We start from the raw sequence: 15,764 nt of genomic DNA, 5'->3' as shown, positions 1-15,764 counted from the left end.
ACACTGACATTTAGGGAGCTAAGTATCTCTGAGATTAATTACTAAAAAGCATTGTCAAAATGTTGATATTACATCCTGTTTATTTTTCTGAGCTCATTTCATTCAAATGAAGGCATTTATAGGAAATGCCAAAACTTAAAGCTTTTGAAATACTAATCTAATATATGCAAGTATTTTCATGTAAAGATTATGAGAAATTTTTACTTACCTGAACCACTTGTAACTGGTTCTGAAACACTACTAGATCCAGAAAGTTCTGCTCTTTTTGCAACAGACATACTAACTGTATATCCAATCTGTCACGAGAAAAGTGAACCTTGAAGTGTCAAATTACTTTTAAACAAATCTCGTTAGAGAGCTTTTTCACTCAAGTCAAAAAAATATATTTAATTTCATTTGTTCTAAGATGGAGGAGAAGTCAAAACAGAGAAACTGAAATTGAAGGAAGGCCATGAAGAACTGCTCATGGGTAGAGTGATTCTCAGGAATACTGGCCCTTCTATTTCCTAGAATACAGTATGTTTTATAATAATATACTTCATCTTTTCTGTCATTCTTTTATCTCTACATTTTTTCAGGTAGAATTTATATACTTAGAGGTAAATTGAGAATATGTCAAGGTAGCACCATGCAGTGTTAATTGACAATGTGAGTTCCTGAATCAAAAAAACTGAAATAGATTTGAATCCCAGCTGTACCACCAGCCAGCCATGTGCCTGTGAACCTAACTGTTTTAAGTACCAAACTCCTAATCTGTGAAAATGAGGGGAAAAATTATAGGCCGCAGTGGTGGTAGTACTATGAAATGCAAAGTTATATGTGGTCACACCATATAAAACAAGCATTTAAAAAACTTTATTTCTCATGAGTTTGGGGAACTGCCTTGGTTTTACCCTAATAAAGCAAAGACCACCCCAAGTCTCATGGACACAGATTAAAAACAAACAAAAGACGTTCTGCTTCAGCTATTGGTAGAGTAGCTCATATCTGCCCAATCTCTGACATAACAATTAGAATCTAAGGCCTAAATATTAAAATAATCATCTGAAAACATTAAAGAGCAAAAAAAAACAAGCAGGAATTGTAGGGGAGATGACACCTGGAAGAAGAGAAAAGCACTGAGTGAGCTTCTTGTTCTCTTTATGAGTTCTCTTTATGAGGGCCACTGGATACTTGAAATGCAGAAAGAAAACAGCAATGTGTTGGTTGAAGAATCAGTGGACAAACTAGGTGACCACAGTGTCTAGAAAATAACGGGAGATGCATGACTGAAGAGCCACAGGAGAGGAGCCTCCGGTCTGCATGTCAGCTGTTCAAATACCTGGCAGACCTGTAAACTACATGAGTGGAAGATGGACGGACAGCAAGCAGCCAACTCCGACTAAAGAGTCTCGGCTGCTGTCCACCACAGAGCAGACAGGGTTTGAGTTCAGGTAACTTCACTGCAACTAAAACAATCTGCATAACTTCAAATGGACGCAGTATATTATACATAAACCACACCTCAGTAAGTCTACCTCTTCCCAAAAGAGGAAAAATAAAGACACGTTCAGATAAAAGAAAACTGAGAGAATCTGTTGCCATAAAACTTGCTTTATGAGTTCTTCAGGCTGAAGAGAAATGAGACCAAATAGAGACACAGATTTCCAGAAAAAATAAAGAATACCTGAGGATACATAACAACATCATCAACAACAAAAAACACACGTTGTTTTTCTATGAATTTCTTTAAATACATATAACTAAATAAAGCAAAAATTATATGCTGTGGGTTTATAGGCTATGTATCTAAATATAATAAAAATAAGAAGTAAGCATAATATACCAAGGAAAAGGACTAATAAATCAGCCTATAAAGGGGCAAGATTCTTAAGTTTGTACAAGAAGTGGCACAATGTTAACACAAAGTAGATTGTAAAAGAGTTAAGGAAATACATCGTAATCACAAAAGGAACCACAAAGTAAAACAAAGAGATAGAACATAAGAAGTAAACAAGTAACTGAAATAATCACAAAAGGTAGACTTTTACCCAAACATGCCAATAATTTCATTAATTATAAACATTACATTAAAAGATAGAAAGAGGGCCGGCCCGGTGGCTCAGGGGGTTGGAGCTCCGTGCTCCTAACTCCGAAGGCTGCCGGTTCGATTCCCACATGGGCCAGTGGGCTCTCATCCACAAGGTTGCCGGTTCAACTCCTCGAATCCCACAAGGGATGGTGGGCTCGGCCCCCTGCAACTAAGATTGAACATGGCACTTGAGCTGAGCTGATGCTGAGCTCCCAGATGGCTCAGTTAGTTGAAGTGCGTCCTCTCAACCACAAGGTTGTCGGTTCGACTCCCGCAAGGGATGGGGGGCTGCGACTCCTGCAACTAGCAATGGCAACTGGACCTGGAGCTGAGTTGTGCCCTCCACAACTAAGACTGAAAGGACAACTTGACTTGGAAAAAAAAAAAGTCCTGGAATTACACACTGTACCCCAATAAAGTCCTGTTCCCCTTCCCCAATAAAATCTTTAAAAAAAAAGATAGAAAGAACCAAAAAGGGAAGACTCACATATATGCTGCCAATTAGAGGTTTACTATAATTATAAAGACACAGGCTAAAAGTAAATGGATGGAGAAGATACAAACCATGATTAGTAAGCAAAAGAAATCATATTCTAGTAATGGAATGGCTGTCTATATGAATACCATATGAAGTAACTTTGAAGACAAAAAGTTATTTCAAAAGATTGTTTTAAAAAACACATGTAGTCATATTAACATGGGGACATCACCGAGGAGCCATAATAATGTAAGGTGCAGGCTGTCATGAGGGCCTCAAAAGACATGAAGCCAAAATTGACATAATTAATGGGAAAAGACAAATTCACCAAATGGAAAACAGACAATATTAACTCCTATATCTCAACAATTTTAAAAGACTAACCAGATACTACCCACTGGAAAAAAAAAAAAAAAGAAAAGAAAAGAAACTTCCAGCAAGAAGAAAGATGTAAGAAATATTATCAGTCATCTTATCTGACATCTAGAGGCCACTGTATATAACAACTACAGAATATACCTTCACCAAAATTCATCAAGCACACTGTACACTGGGCTAAAAAACAAGTCTCGATGTGTTTTAAAACATTAAAGTCATGATTAAACAGGGATCACAATAATCTACAATCACATGAGAAATCAAAATGGAAATAAGAGAAAACATAAAACCACTACTAAAATCTTCTAAAAGATAACAGGAGTATTTCTTTGCAGCCTGGAAAGAGGCAATGGTTTCTTAGAACACATAGAACAGTAAAAATAATGGGAAAAATACACAAAATTCAGACTTCATAAAATATAAAACATCTGATCAAGAGATTTCAAGAAAATGAAAGGCAAGCCAGACTGGGAGAAAAATATTTGTAAGGCCTGTATCAAACAAAGTACTTGTGTCTAGAATTTACAAACAGCTGCTATAACTCTAAACTAAAGGCCACACAAATTTTTAAAGTGCAAACTTTCTGAAGAGAGACCTCACAAAGGAAGACAGGCACATGACCAAGAAGCACATAAACAAGAACACATTACTAGTCATGAGGGAAATGCACAGTAAAATTACAATGACACAGCAGCAAATACAAAGCAGAATGGCTACAATTTAAAAGAAGACAACCAACTACTAGTAAGGATGCAGAGTGATGGAAAGGTTCACACACTGTTGGGGGGACTTTAAACTATTACTCGCACCTCCACTTGTAGGTATTTACCCAAGAGAAATAAACATGTGTCCACAAAATGGTACAAGAATCTTCACAGCAGCTTTTCAAAAGAGCCTGGCAGAAAACACTACATACTGAATAATTGTACTGATATGAAAGTTTAGAACAAGAAAGAAATATATAGTGAGGAAAAATGAGAATACTGATTGCCCTGGGTCAAGAGGCAATGAGTATTGATTGGGAAGGAGCATGAGTGAATTTTCTGCAGGACTGGAAATGTTCCACATCTCAGTAGGCTTCGAGTTACACAGGTGTAAACATCTGTCCAAGTCATTCAATGGTACACGAACTTAAAATAAACAAACGGTTAACTACCACTACTCACAAAATTTCACATTATAGCAAAATCAGACGAAACACAAATCTGTGAAATGGCTAAAATTGAGCTACAGGTATCAGACTGAGATTCAGATAAAGATCTTAGCAATTATATCTTTCAAAACTTAAACCAAAGAGAAATAGGCAAAATTTACAAACCTGTTATCAGGCAAACACCAAACCAAGCTGATGGTTTTCTACTACTGAGATAGACTTCAAAAAGGGAGGCCCACACATTTTACAGAGTATTTAAAAACTTCTCTAAAGAACAAGCTCATGCTGTGTTAATCACAATTCCTTACCTAAACAATGTAAGACAAATAAACCATTTCTTAAATGTTAATATGTCTACATAAAGAGCTTTAATGACAAAATAAAAGCAATTTGCTAAGAAAACTAGAAAAGTTTATACAATGTATAATAAATAGCATTCAAGACATTTTCTTTCAACGGGTTAGATACATTGATCTAGTCCTTCCCTTTGCAATACTCCAACCCACCAACAAGTAGAAACAAAGGGTTAAATAGACCCTCAAGACGAGTAACTGAGCCAAGGCCCCCAGCATAAAATATCACAAAACAGGCCTTAAGGTAGAAAGTCCAAATTACCAAACCAGTCATGATTCTGATGAGTCTGAGTCCCAAGGACAAAGGTGCTAAATAGGAAAAGAGGAAATAAAGAAAAAATAAAAAACAAATACCTCCCCCTATAAATAAGCCAGCAAAGTAAAATGTCAACAGACATGAAGAAAATATATACTAATACACACCACAATTTCAATCAAATCTTATGTTACATTCAACAGAAAATGTTACAAGATCTCCTACTTAATGGCAAAAATATACTCCTCCAAAACTCAAGGGTCAATAAAGAAGTCACAAATGAAATTTGTCTGCTTCTCCAGAACAAAACTTAAACAGCTAAAAATATAAATGACAAAAAATACACCTTTATAACCCTGGCTATAGAGTATTTTATTTTTCCCACAGTAAACTCCAAAGATAATTTGAACAAAATACATTAATAAAAATGTTATCATCATATAATCTATATTCTATTGTGTATTAGCTCTGCTACCTTGAAACAGTATTTTGGGCTGACCGATGGAAGACATGTCAATTTGAAATCAATTACACACAGCAGTTTGACATATGATTATTAATGAGGAAAGTTTACAAAGATAACTATGTTCAGTAAGCACTTTAGTTCATTGAACGTCTGGAGACTAAGCACTTCAAGCTCTGTTCACTCTTCTCTTTATTTATCCAAAGATAACAACAGTTACTCGAAAGACTGCCAAGATGATGTAGACAGGAATGCCAAATATCCACAAAATACTGCATGAGCATCTACTACATATACAGCAATATGCTAAGTAACGTGTGCACAAGAGGAACAAAGTCAGGGAAAACATCTTATGTTTCATACATGTTCCCTAATGACGATCAACTAAATTCAGTTTGTGCATTTGATGACTTAAAAATAAATAATGCAAAAGTCCTCACACTTTACAAAAATAAATGCAAAAGAAGTCTTCCCTTTTGCCTTTTGGCTCAATAATCTGTGGTGGTAACTATCAACAGGCTGAAAAACAAAATATATTAGAATAGATGGCAAACTGTGAAAAATAGGACTTTCATTACCAAGATATAAAAAACAAATCACGTAAAAAGTTTAAAAACAACTTACAGAATTCAGTGGAGCAATAGCAACTTGTGGAATTCTTTTTGCATCCTGTTAATTTTGAAATGATAACAAAGCTAAGATTCTTCACTAAACTCAAATTTTAGAACACCGTTGCATTTAATTGTGAATTTAAAAATTTACCGCTACTGGACTTGACATCTTCTCTAAAGTCTGGAATATTCGCCAAGCTATTGAACTAGTCACACCATAAGATTGTGCATTGAGTTACTTAGTTTTCATCTGTTTTGTTACTGGTGCCCAAAAATTAAACCTTGTATTATCTGTTGGAACTGTGAACTTCAAAACACATTTTCAGAAAAGGAAAATATTTACTAAACAGAATGGATGTCCTAAGTGAAACAGGATTAATGTGTTATCAGCAACTTCAACCTTTTTTCCTTATGTGTTTATTGAAATTCTACCCGTCTAGCTGACACATCACCTTTACAATAAGAAAAACATGGTAAGACGGCACGTACCCCTCTACAGATTTGCCAGCTACAAGTATGTTAAATGGGAAAAATTGAGATAACTGGTAGAACATTCTAGCATTACCTTCATCTGTTTATCCCTGATATTTAAATCAAAGACCACTGGATTAAGTAGAACGGTATTAAAATATTAGTTATTCCAGGTATTAAGTAGTATTTATTAAAGTACATTCCAAGATAACTAAACAAAGACACGGTAGACTCTACTGCAATCAAAATTAAAAATTTTAAGTGGACTTGTTTCACAAATTTTAATAGAAAAACATTAAGTACACAGACTCTTTCCTAATAGGTAGCATTTCGAATTTCTTAAAATTGGAGTTAAAGATACAACCTTGTAAAGAATAGACAAGTACCCTTTAATACACAAACAATGTTTAGAAATTGCAATAGAAACACTTCCTTTTCTCAAGAATGCACTATAATATTTCAACATCCAAGTGACCTCCACGAGTCAAAGTAGTTTGGGAATGCTTGCAATCAAAATGATACATTATGATAATCAAATTACAACCCAGTTTCTATAACTAGCTGATAACATCTGAAAAATTGAACCATAACAACTACTTTAAATACTGTTTCTCCATCTGATCCCAAACATTCATTATATTTTCAGGGTCGCTGCAATATTCTATGTAAGTCTTACTAAGAATTTGGTGCCCATCTAGGATTGCTGTTCAGACCAGAGGCTTTGGCTAACATGAGGTATCAAAATCCTCTAGGAATATGTGACAGTGTGCACTGTCACTGCATTGTAATGGCCATGGACCTCTCAGGGCCTTACCTCACTAATTCATAAAATGGAAATGAGAACATTTAATATACCTTCCCACTCTACACCGCAGTAAAGAGAGGAAAAGCACAGTTTTATCCCAAATGTCAACGATAAACACCTGGGAGCCAGTGTTGAGGATGATTCATACGGTATCTCAGAACTCAGAAATAAAAAGTAAAGAGTTTCGTATACAAAATAAAGGAGGAAGCAGCAGGAATAGGATCTTTACTTGGGACAAGCCGATGAATCATTGACTGGCATCATCTTATCTTCTACTAACACACTGAACTATTTTAACTGTAAATAATTTTTTAAAAAAAGTATTATAATCCACTTTAAGCTTTAGAAAAAGCTTCATGTGACTACAAGATCCAGTTAGCACTTTGTGAAATAAAATATTGCCCTTCATGAACACACTCAGAAATAAGACTCAAATTACTGTTAACTATTTATAAAAGCATCCTCTATTCAGGAAAACAAGAAACTACTCTGAATAGAAGGCAAATCATCATATATACTTTTTTCTATGCAATTTCAACGTCTGTCATAGATTGTCATCTTTATATGATTTCCTAATCAAAAACTTACAGGCTTAAAAATATCATTACTCCTTCACCTCCTTCATCTTTAAAATGTCAAAATCTGGAACATAAGCACCATAACAACACATACACAAAACAGAAGTTTTATGAGCTTCAGGAAAATCTTAGGACAAAAAAGAATGCTGCACTTTACCTAAAATTGGTATTATTTTTAAAACTAACAGTTTTTAAATGTTCTCTGCTAATATTATATGTAAACATAACTCATTTTGTTATATTGACCTTGTATTCTGTGACTTTGCTAAACCCACTTATAAGTTCTTCTTGTAGTTACTTGAGATTTTCTATTCAGATTAGCACGTTGTCTATGACTAATAACCATTTCATTCCTTCCTTCTCAATAAGTACACCCTGTGTTTCTTTTTTCTGGCATTAGCTAGGATCTGCAGTACATGTCACAGCAGCAGTGATAGCAGACATCCTTGTTCTTTCCTAATCTTAGGGTGAAAGTATTCAGTCTTTCAACATTAGTATGATTCTAGCTGAACATTTTCCATTGACACCATTTATCACATCCAAGAGGTTCCACCTGTTCCTAGTTCTGCTGAAAATTTTCATTATGAATGAATGCTAGATTTTGTCAAATGTGTTTTAAGGCATCTGGGGAGATGTTCATGCACTTTTTATTATTTATTTACATGGTAGATAATATTTATTTTCTAATGCTAAATGAAATTACATTCCAATGACATACTCCCATGTGACCATGATGTAAGTTTTTACATATTTTTATGCTGGGTCAATTTGCAAATATTTCTTGAGAAGGTTTGTGTCTGTAATTCATGAGAAATACTGGTCTGTAGCTTTCTTATAATGTTTTTGGATTTAGTTATCAGGGTAATGTCGGTTCCTGAATGTGCTGGGAGGTATACAAGAAAGGTTGTCGAGAATTGGTGTTATTTCTGTCCTAAATGTTTGGTAGAATTCTCCAGGGACATTACGTGGATCTCAAGTTTTCTTTGCTAAAAGCTATTTTAACTACAAATTTAATTTATTTAATAGGCTACTTACAGGTATAAAACAAACAAAATACGTGCAAGGCCTGTGTAATGACTATTACAAAACACTGGTAGAAATATAGAAAGAACTAAATAAATGGAGAGACATATTGACTTTATGGATCAGAAGACTCATTTTTTTTTTAAGATGCTTATTTTCCCCAAATTGATCTTTAGACTCAATGCAACCCCAATCATAATCGCTGTAGACTTTGTAAAAAACTGATAGGGTGATTCTAAAATTATGAAAAAGCAAAAAACTAGGAGAGCCAAAACAAGCTTAAATAAGAACAAAGCTGGAGACCTCACAGGACCTGATTTCAAGACTTACTGTAAAGCTATAGCAAGCAAGAAATTTCAGAGTTGGTGAAAAGATCAATATATACTGTATTTCCCCTAAAATAAGACCAGGTCTTATATTAATTTTTTCTCCAAAAGATGAATTAGGGCTTATTTTCAGGGGATGTCTTATTTTTTACCTGTGCAATAGTCTACATTTCTTCATGTACAACAATCTACATTTATTCATTTATTCATGTACAAAAATCTACATTTATTAAAATACAGTCATGTCATCTTCTTCTGGAACATCGTCATAACTCTCCAAACCCAAATTCCGACTCGAATTTCTGGCGACTCCATTTCATGTAGAACCATTGGCCCCAATCTCTCATGTCCAGCAATGGAGTTCTCCTTAAATGAGCATTTCTTGTCCATGTAGCCTGCTCGTAGTACATTGGCAACACAACTGTAAGTGATATGATCCCATGAATTCTTCACCCAAGTCATGACCTCTTGCAGGATAGGCTTCACAAAGTTTCTACGCTGATTTCTTTCCATTCTATTTTCAATGTAGTCATTTATTTCCATGTGCAAATGGTCTTTGAATGGCTTGCTTATTACAATATCAAGAGTCTGGAGATGCGCAGTCATTCTTGCGGGAATCATTATTTGATCTATTCTTCTTTCTGCAAGGAAGTTCTTCATGTCTTTAGCGCCGTGAGTGCTGGCTGAATCCCAGACTAGCAGACGTCTTTGGCCACCTCGCAAAACAAGTAGCAGCATTAAATTGACCCACTTCCTTATAAATGCTTGTGTGCACAAGGCTTTTTTGGTTTCAAGAACACAAATGCCTGAAACACGTTCAATCTTATCTTTCTTGCCCTTAGTGATGATTAGAGGTGGGACTTTCTTTCCATCCAGACGAATTGCCAAAATACAGGTAACACGTGCACTTTTGTAACCAGTGGAGGGAATGTAGATTGACGAGGCACCCCTCTGATCAACTGTAGTTTGAGATCATTGACCCCCAAACACTGCAGTTTCATCCATAGCAATCATGTTGGAGAGTTGGTATGTAGAAAAGTCGATGCCATCAACAAAGGACTTGAAGACAAGTCCATGTTTAATAACTTCAGTATCTTCCAGCTTGAAGAGTGTTGTCAATCTTAGAGACAGTTCATATCGCTGAAGGAAGCCATCCAGCCAGTGTTGTGATGCTTTGAATTCTTCTGGGGACATTTCTAACTGTGGTGCCATTGCAAGGGCAAATGCTTGAATATAAGCCCTACGCATGACGAAAGCCTTTGCTCTCCTGTCAGCAATCCATTCACAGATGATGTATTCCAGCTCAGGAAATAATGGTTGCCGACCTGATCCACACTTGCGCTTCAAAGCATTTCCCTCGTCTACCTGTTGATTGAGGTTATCATACTCTGCTCGCCATTTTCGGACCATTCGGAGATCCAACTTCTCTTTGCAGAAAGCCGTAAGATTCTTACTCCAGGAGTCCTCCATGATTCCTTTCTTGTACTTGATGGAATAGCTCTTTCTTTTTGCACTCATCTTGTCTGTGGGTCAAAATATTATTCCCTTTAAACCTACCATTAAATCAATTGTGAACTGAAGACTTAAAAGACAGGAGTGGCAACAAAAATGATGACAGTTAAGAATGATGGTCCGAAAGCCACGAAAAATTTCAGGCACCAAAATTCACATTGCTTTATTTCACATCAGTGCATTAAGTACATCCGTTACAACACAGGACGTATTGAATTATGAAGATTCATATTCAACACAGGCATGTCCATTCATTGTCAAGTGTGCACATTATTCGCACGTTGTATCTGTACTCCGATTGGTCATTTGGCAATAAGTCTCAAGTTCATCTGTTTACCTCTCATCCAAAGTCACCCGCTTAGGTATTTACAAATATTTAATTATAATTTACATTATCCCTTATTTCAAGTATTACTATCAATAATATTATTTATTTATATTTAATTATATATTAATATTATTATTTTATAATTCAATACTTCCATCCTGTGTTGCAACGGAAGTACTAAATGCATCCGTCAGGCTGATGATCTTAACTGGGGCTTATTTTGGGGGTAGGCCTTATATGATGAGCATTCTGAAAAATCATGCTAGGGCTTATTTTCTGGTTAGGTCTGATTTTCAGGGAAATACAGTAGATCAATTGAAAAGAATAGGAAGTCCAGAAATAGAGCTGTGATATGGTCAACTGATGTTTGAAACATGCAAAGGCAATTCAATTGAGAAATCACATTAGAAAAACAAATCATACTAGAAAAATAGGACATTCATATGTTGAAAAAATAAATCTGGACCCATGCCTCATACTACATACAAAAATTATCTCAAAGGAATCATAGGACTAAATTAAAACCTAAAGTTAAAAAGTTTCTACAAGAGGACGAAGTCATAGGAATGGCGTCAGCGGGGTGCACTTTTGGAGTTCTCCTCCGGATCTTATCACAAAAGGGACATCTATAACCGATCAAAGGACTCTGCTCATCACGCAGAACAGCTAAGAGACTTGTGCAAGGATTACTTGAAGGTGGGCAAATTGGGTGAGCAGGGGAAGAGGGAAGGGAGCGGAGTGGGGATACGGCCTGCATTTGCGATTGTGAGGACGCAGTCCTCATCTGCGGCTGTGGAAACGCGATCCACACCTGTGGCTGTGGAAACGTGGTCCGCATCTGCGGCTGTGGGGACGCGGCCCACATGTGCGGCGGTGGAAACTCAGCCCGCATCTGCAACGGTGGAAACGCTGCCGGCATCCGCTGCTGCAGAGACACAGGGGATACCAGGACGGAACAGAGAACACGAAAGCCAGGGGGTAGGCTCTTTCCCTGTGTCCCACAGCTGATCTCTTCCGCCCAGGGGGCAGCATATCCAGCATTTGAGGCAATAACCTCAGTGAGACCTCCAGTTGGGCCCTAGGCAGCACAAAGGACACAAACTCCATACCTAAGCGCCTCCCCCCGCTCTTCCAATCCTACTTCCGCCCTTCCAGAGACTTAAACTGGCCCCTGAACTGAGGAGTAGTGTCAGATTACAGAGGAGCCTTAGTGCTCAGGCTCTGGGAAGACTGGTGTGCAGCTCTGACCCAGGGAAGAGGCTGGGAAGAGTGTGATTTTTGCTGGGCTAGGGGAGAAGAGACTCCTCCACGCCTGGCCACCACCTTTTCTGGCCTGCGGGAAGAGTGTGACATGGCTGGGCTGGGAGAGAGACCACCGCTCCATCTCCAGCCCCCACCCATTCTAGCCTGCCTAGGGCAGGGCAATTACAACTGCAGAGGCACTCCCAGGGATCAGCAGTAAGCGGCAGATGCAGCTCTGGGTTTTCAGCAGCTCAGAAATCTCCCGCCCGCCACACACACACACACACACACACACACACACACACACACGGAAGAAGTGCCCTAAGACTCAGTAGAACTGGACACAGGGCTGGTGGGGCTACTCTCAGTGCGCATATGTGCAGGCAAGGGCAGAAACTGCACTGACTTTGTAGAAACTACCATTCACACCCCTCAGTCCCACGCATCAAAATCTGCAGTCCCAATGTCACTCTGGTCACCAGGTGACCGGCTCTGCCTGCACAATACACACAGGACTCTCTGGTACAGCAGAGGACAACCTGGAGATTACTTGGTGGGCTTAAGCCAAGACTGGCACTGCTTTTTGTTTTGTTTTGTTTTGACTTTACATCTTTGAAATCTTTGCCTATGTTGAGTGGGGGTTATCGGTTGTTTTTACATGGGAAGGTATTTGAGTTTTTCTTTTTTGTTGTTGTTGTTGCTGTGCTTGGTGATTTGCTTTGTTCTGAAATTGCCCTACCAGGGCCCAGCTTAAGAGGCACAAGGTTCAACACACCCAGAGGCCAACACCAGACCAAATCAGAGTACTACCGGGTTTGAACTACAAGTGACACACCCAGAGGGAATTCTCTACAGACACAAGAGCCCATAGAGGCCAAATCACATTTAAGTGGTCAGCCCTCATACAGCAGAACACCCTCACGCAGCAGAACACCCTGCAGTGGGCAGAACCAAGTCTCACAACTAGTCAGACTAGGAGTTAACCCCACCTACTCACAAGCGAAAAGCAATTAAAGATCTTCTTTAACAGGACAATATACATAACACAAGAGTCACCTTTGGAGCACATGCAGGGGAGAAGAACCAAGTAGTGCAAGTCAAATATAAAGGACACATACTACATAAGATAACCCAGCAAGAACTAAGAACTCTAGGGGATCTACCTAATACATCGAAGCAAACATAGAGAGTCAGCCAGAATGGGGAAACAAAGAAACATGTCCCAAATAAAAGAACAGAAGAAACCTCCAGAAATGGAACCAAATGAAACAGAGGTAACCAACCTATCAGAGACAGAGTTCAGAACACTGATCATAAGAATGTTTAAGGAGCTTAGAGACGACATAAAGAAGGATGTAGAAATCATAATGAACAACCAGTTAGAACTAAAGAACACAATTACCGAAATAAAGAAATCACTTGAAGGAATTAACAGCAGGTTAGATGAAGCAGAGGATTGAATCAGCGACTTAGAAGACAAGTTAGCAGAAATCACCCAAACAGAATAACAGAAAGAAAAAAGAATAAAAAACAATGCAGATGGTTTAAGAGACCTCTGGGAGAACATAAAGCGCAACAACATGCGCATCATAGGAATACCAGAAGGTGAAGAGAGGAAGCAAAGGATTGAGAACATATTCGAAGTAATAATATCTGAAAACTTCCCTAGCCTGATGAAGGAAACCAACATACAAGCCCAGGAAGTGCAGAGAGTTCCAACCAGGATAAACCAAACAGGCCCACGCCAAGACACATTATAGTTAAAATGGCAAAGGTTAAAGACAAAGAGAGAATACTAAAAGCAGCAAGAAAAAGACAGAGGGTTACATACAAGGGAACTCCCATTAGACTATCAAATGACTTTTCTACTGAAATATTGAAGGCCAGGAGGGAGTGATGGAAAACAAAGGCCTACAACCTAGATTGCTTTATCCAGCAAGACTATCGTTTAAAGTTGATGGAGAGATAAAGAGCTTCCCAGAAAGGAATAAGCTAAAGGAATTTATTACCACCAAGCCAGCACTGCAAGAAATACTAAAAGGACTTCTGTAAGTAGAAGAAAGATGAAAACAATCTAACTACAAATTTAAAAATGGCAATAACTATGTACCTATCATTAATCACTTTAAATGTAAATGGATTAAATGCTCCAATCAAGAGACATAGGGTAGCTGAGTGGATAAGAAAGCAAGACCCTTGTATATGCTGTATACAAGAGACTCACCTCAGATCAAAAGACACACACAGGCTGAAAGTGAAGGGTTGGAGTAAGATATTTCATGCAAATGGAAATGAGAAAAAAGCTGGAGTTGCAATACTTATATCTGACAAAACAGACTTTAAAATGAAGAACATATTAAAAGACAAAGATGGGCACTATAGAATAATAAAGGGATCGATCCGACAAGAGGACATACCCTAGTAAACATCTATGCACCCAACATAGGAGCACCTAAATATATAAAACAGATATTGACTGACATAAAGACAGAGATCAACAGTAATACTATCATTGTAGGGGACTTCAACACACCTCTGACAAGGGACAGGTCTTCCAGACAGAATATCAATATGGAAACAACAGCCTTAAATGGCACATTGGACCACTTGGATTTAATCGATATTTTCAGAGCATTTTACCCCAAAGCTGCAGAATACACGTTCTTCTCAAGAGCACATGGAACATTTTCCAAGATAGACCATATGTTAGGCCACAAAACAAGTCTTGATAAACTTAAGAAAATTGAAATCATACCAATTGTCTTCTCTGACCACAGTACTATGATATCAGAAATGAACTACAGGAATAAAACTGGAAGACACACCAATTCATGGAGGCTGAATAACATGCTACTAAATAATGAATGGGTCAACCAGGATATCAAGGAAGAAATCAAAAGATATCTCGAGACAAACGAAAATGAAAACACGACGACCCAAAATCTATGGGATGCCGCGAAAGCAGTCCTAAGAAGGAAATTCATAGCATTGCAGCCCTACCGAAAGAAACAAGAAACATCACTAATCAACAGTTTATCTTTACACTTAAGGGATCTGGAAAAAGAACAGCAAAATAAGCCCAAAGGGAATATAAGGAAGGTGATAATAAAGATCAGAGCGGAAATAAATGAAATAGAAACCAGAAAAACAATACAAAAGATCCATGCATCTAAGAGTTGGTTCTTAGAGAAGATAAATAAAACTGACAGACCTTTAGCCAGACTCATTTAAAAAAAGAGAGAGGACCCAAATTAATAAAATCAGAAATGAAAGAGGAGAAGTGACAACAGACACCGCAGAAATACAAAAAAATTTAAGAAATTACTATGAGCAACTATATGCCAACAAATTTGACAATCTGGAAGAAATGGACAATTTTCTAGGGCCGTACAACCTTCCAAGGCTAACTCAAGAAGAAACAGAAAACCTGAATAGACTGATTACCACCAGAGAAGTTGAAACAGTAATCAACAATCTCCCAACATACAAAAGCCCTGGACCAGATGGCTTTACAGGTGAATTTTACAAAACATTCAAAAAAGAATTATCACCTATTCTCCTCAAGCTCTTCCAAAAAATCCAGAAGGAGGGAAAGCTCCCAAACACTTTTTATGAAGCCACTATCACCCTGATCCCAAAATCAAACAAAGACACCACAAAAAAAGAAAACTACAGGCGGATATCTCTAATGAATATAGATGCAAGAATCCTCAACA

At 37.6% G+C, this 15,764-nt stretch overlaps 1 protein-coding gene across 1 annotated transcript in view; it reads right to left on the bottom strand.

Moving 5' to 3' along the window:
• LOC148755744 (nuclear pore complex protein Nup153-like) overlaps positions 1-11,871 on the bottom strand; it is a 56,472-nt gene extending 44,601 nt beyond the window's left edge. Inside the window, exon 1 of the mRNA XM_088791362.1 lies at positions 209-11,871. Within this exon, the coding sequence (XP_088647488.1) occupies positions 209-278 (70 nt within the window). The 5' untranslated portion in view covers positions 279-11,871. The remainder of the gene's footprint in view (positions 1-208) is intronic.
• Between the last annotated feature and the right edge of the window lie 3,893 nt (positions 11,872-15,764).

Source organism: Rhinolophus sinicus, chromosome 14 (assembly GCF_057876585.1).
Source record: "Rhinolophus sinicus isolate RSI-liver-muscle chromosome 14, RSI-T2T, whole genome shotgun sequence".
NCBI classification, from domain to species: domain Eukaryota; kingdom Metazoa; phylum Chordata; class Mammalia; order Chiroptera; family Rhinolophidae; genus Rhinolophus; species Rhinolophus sinicus.
This window is presented reverse-complemented; position numbering and strand designations above follow the sequence as displayed.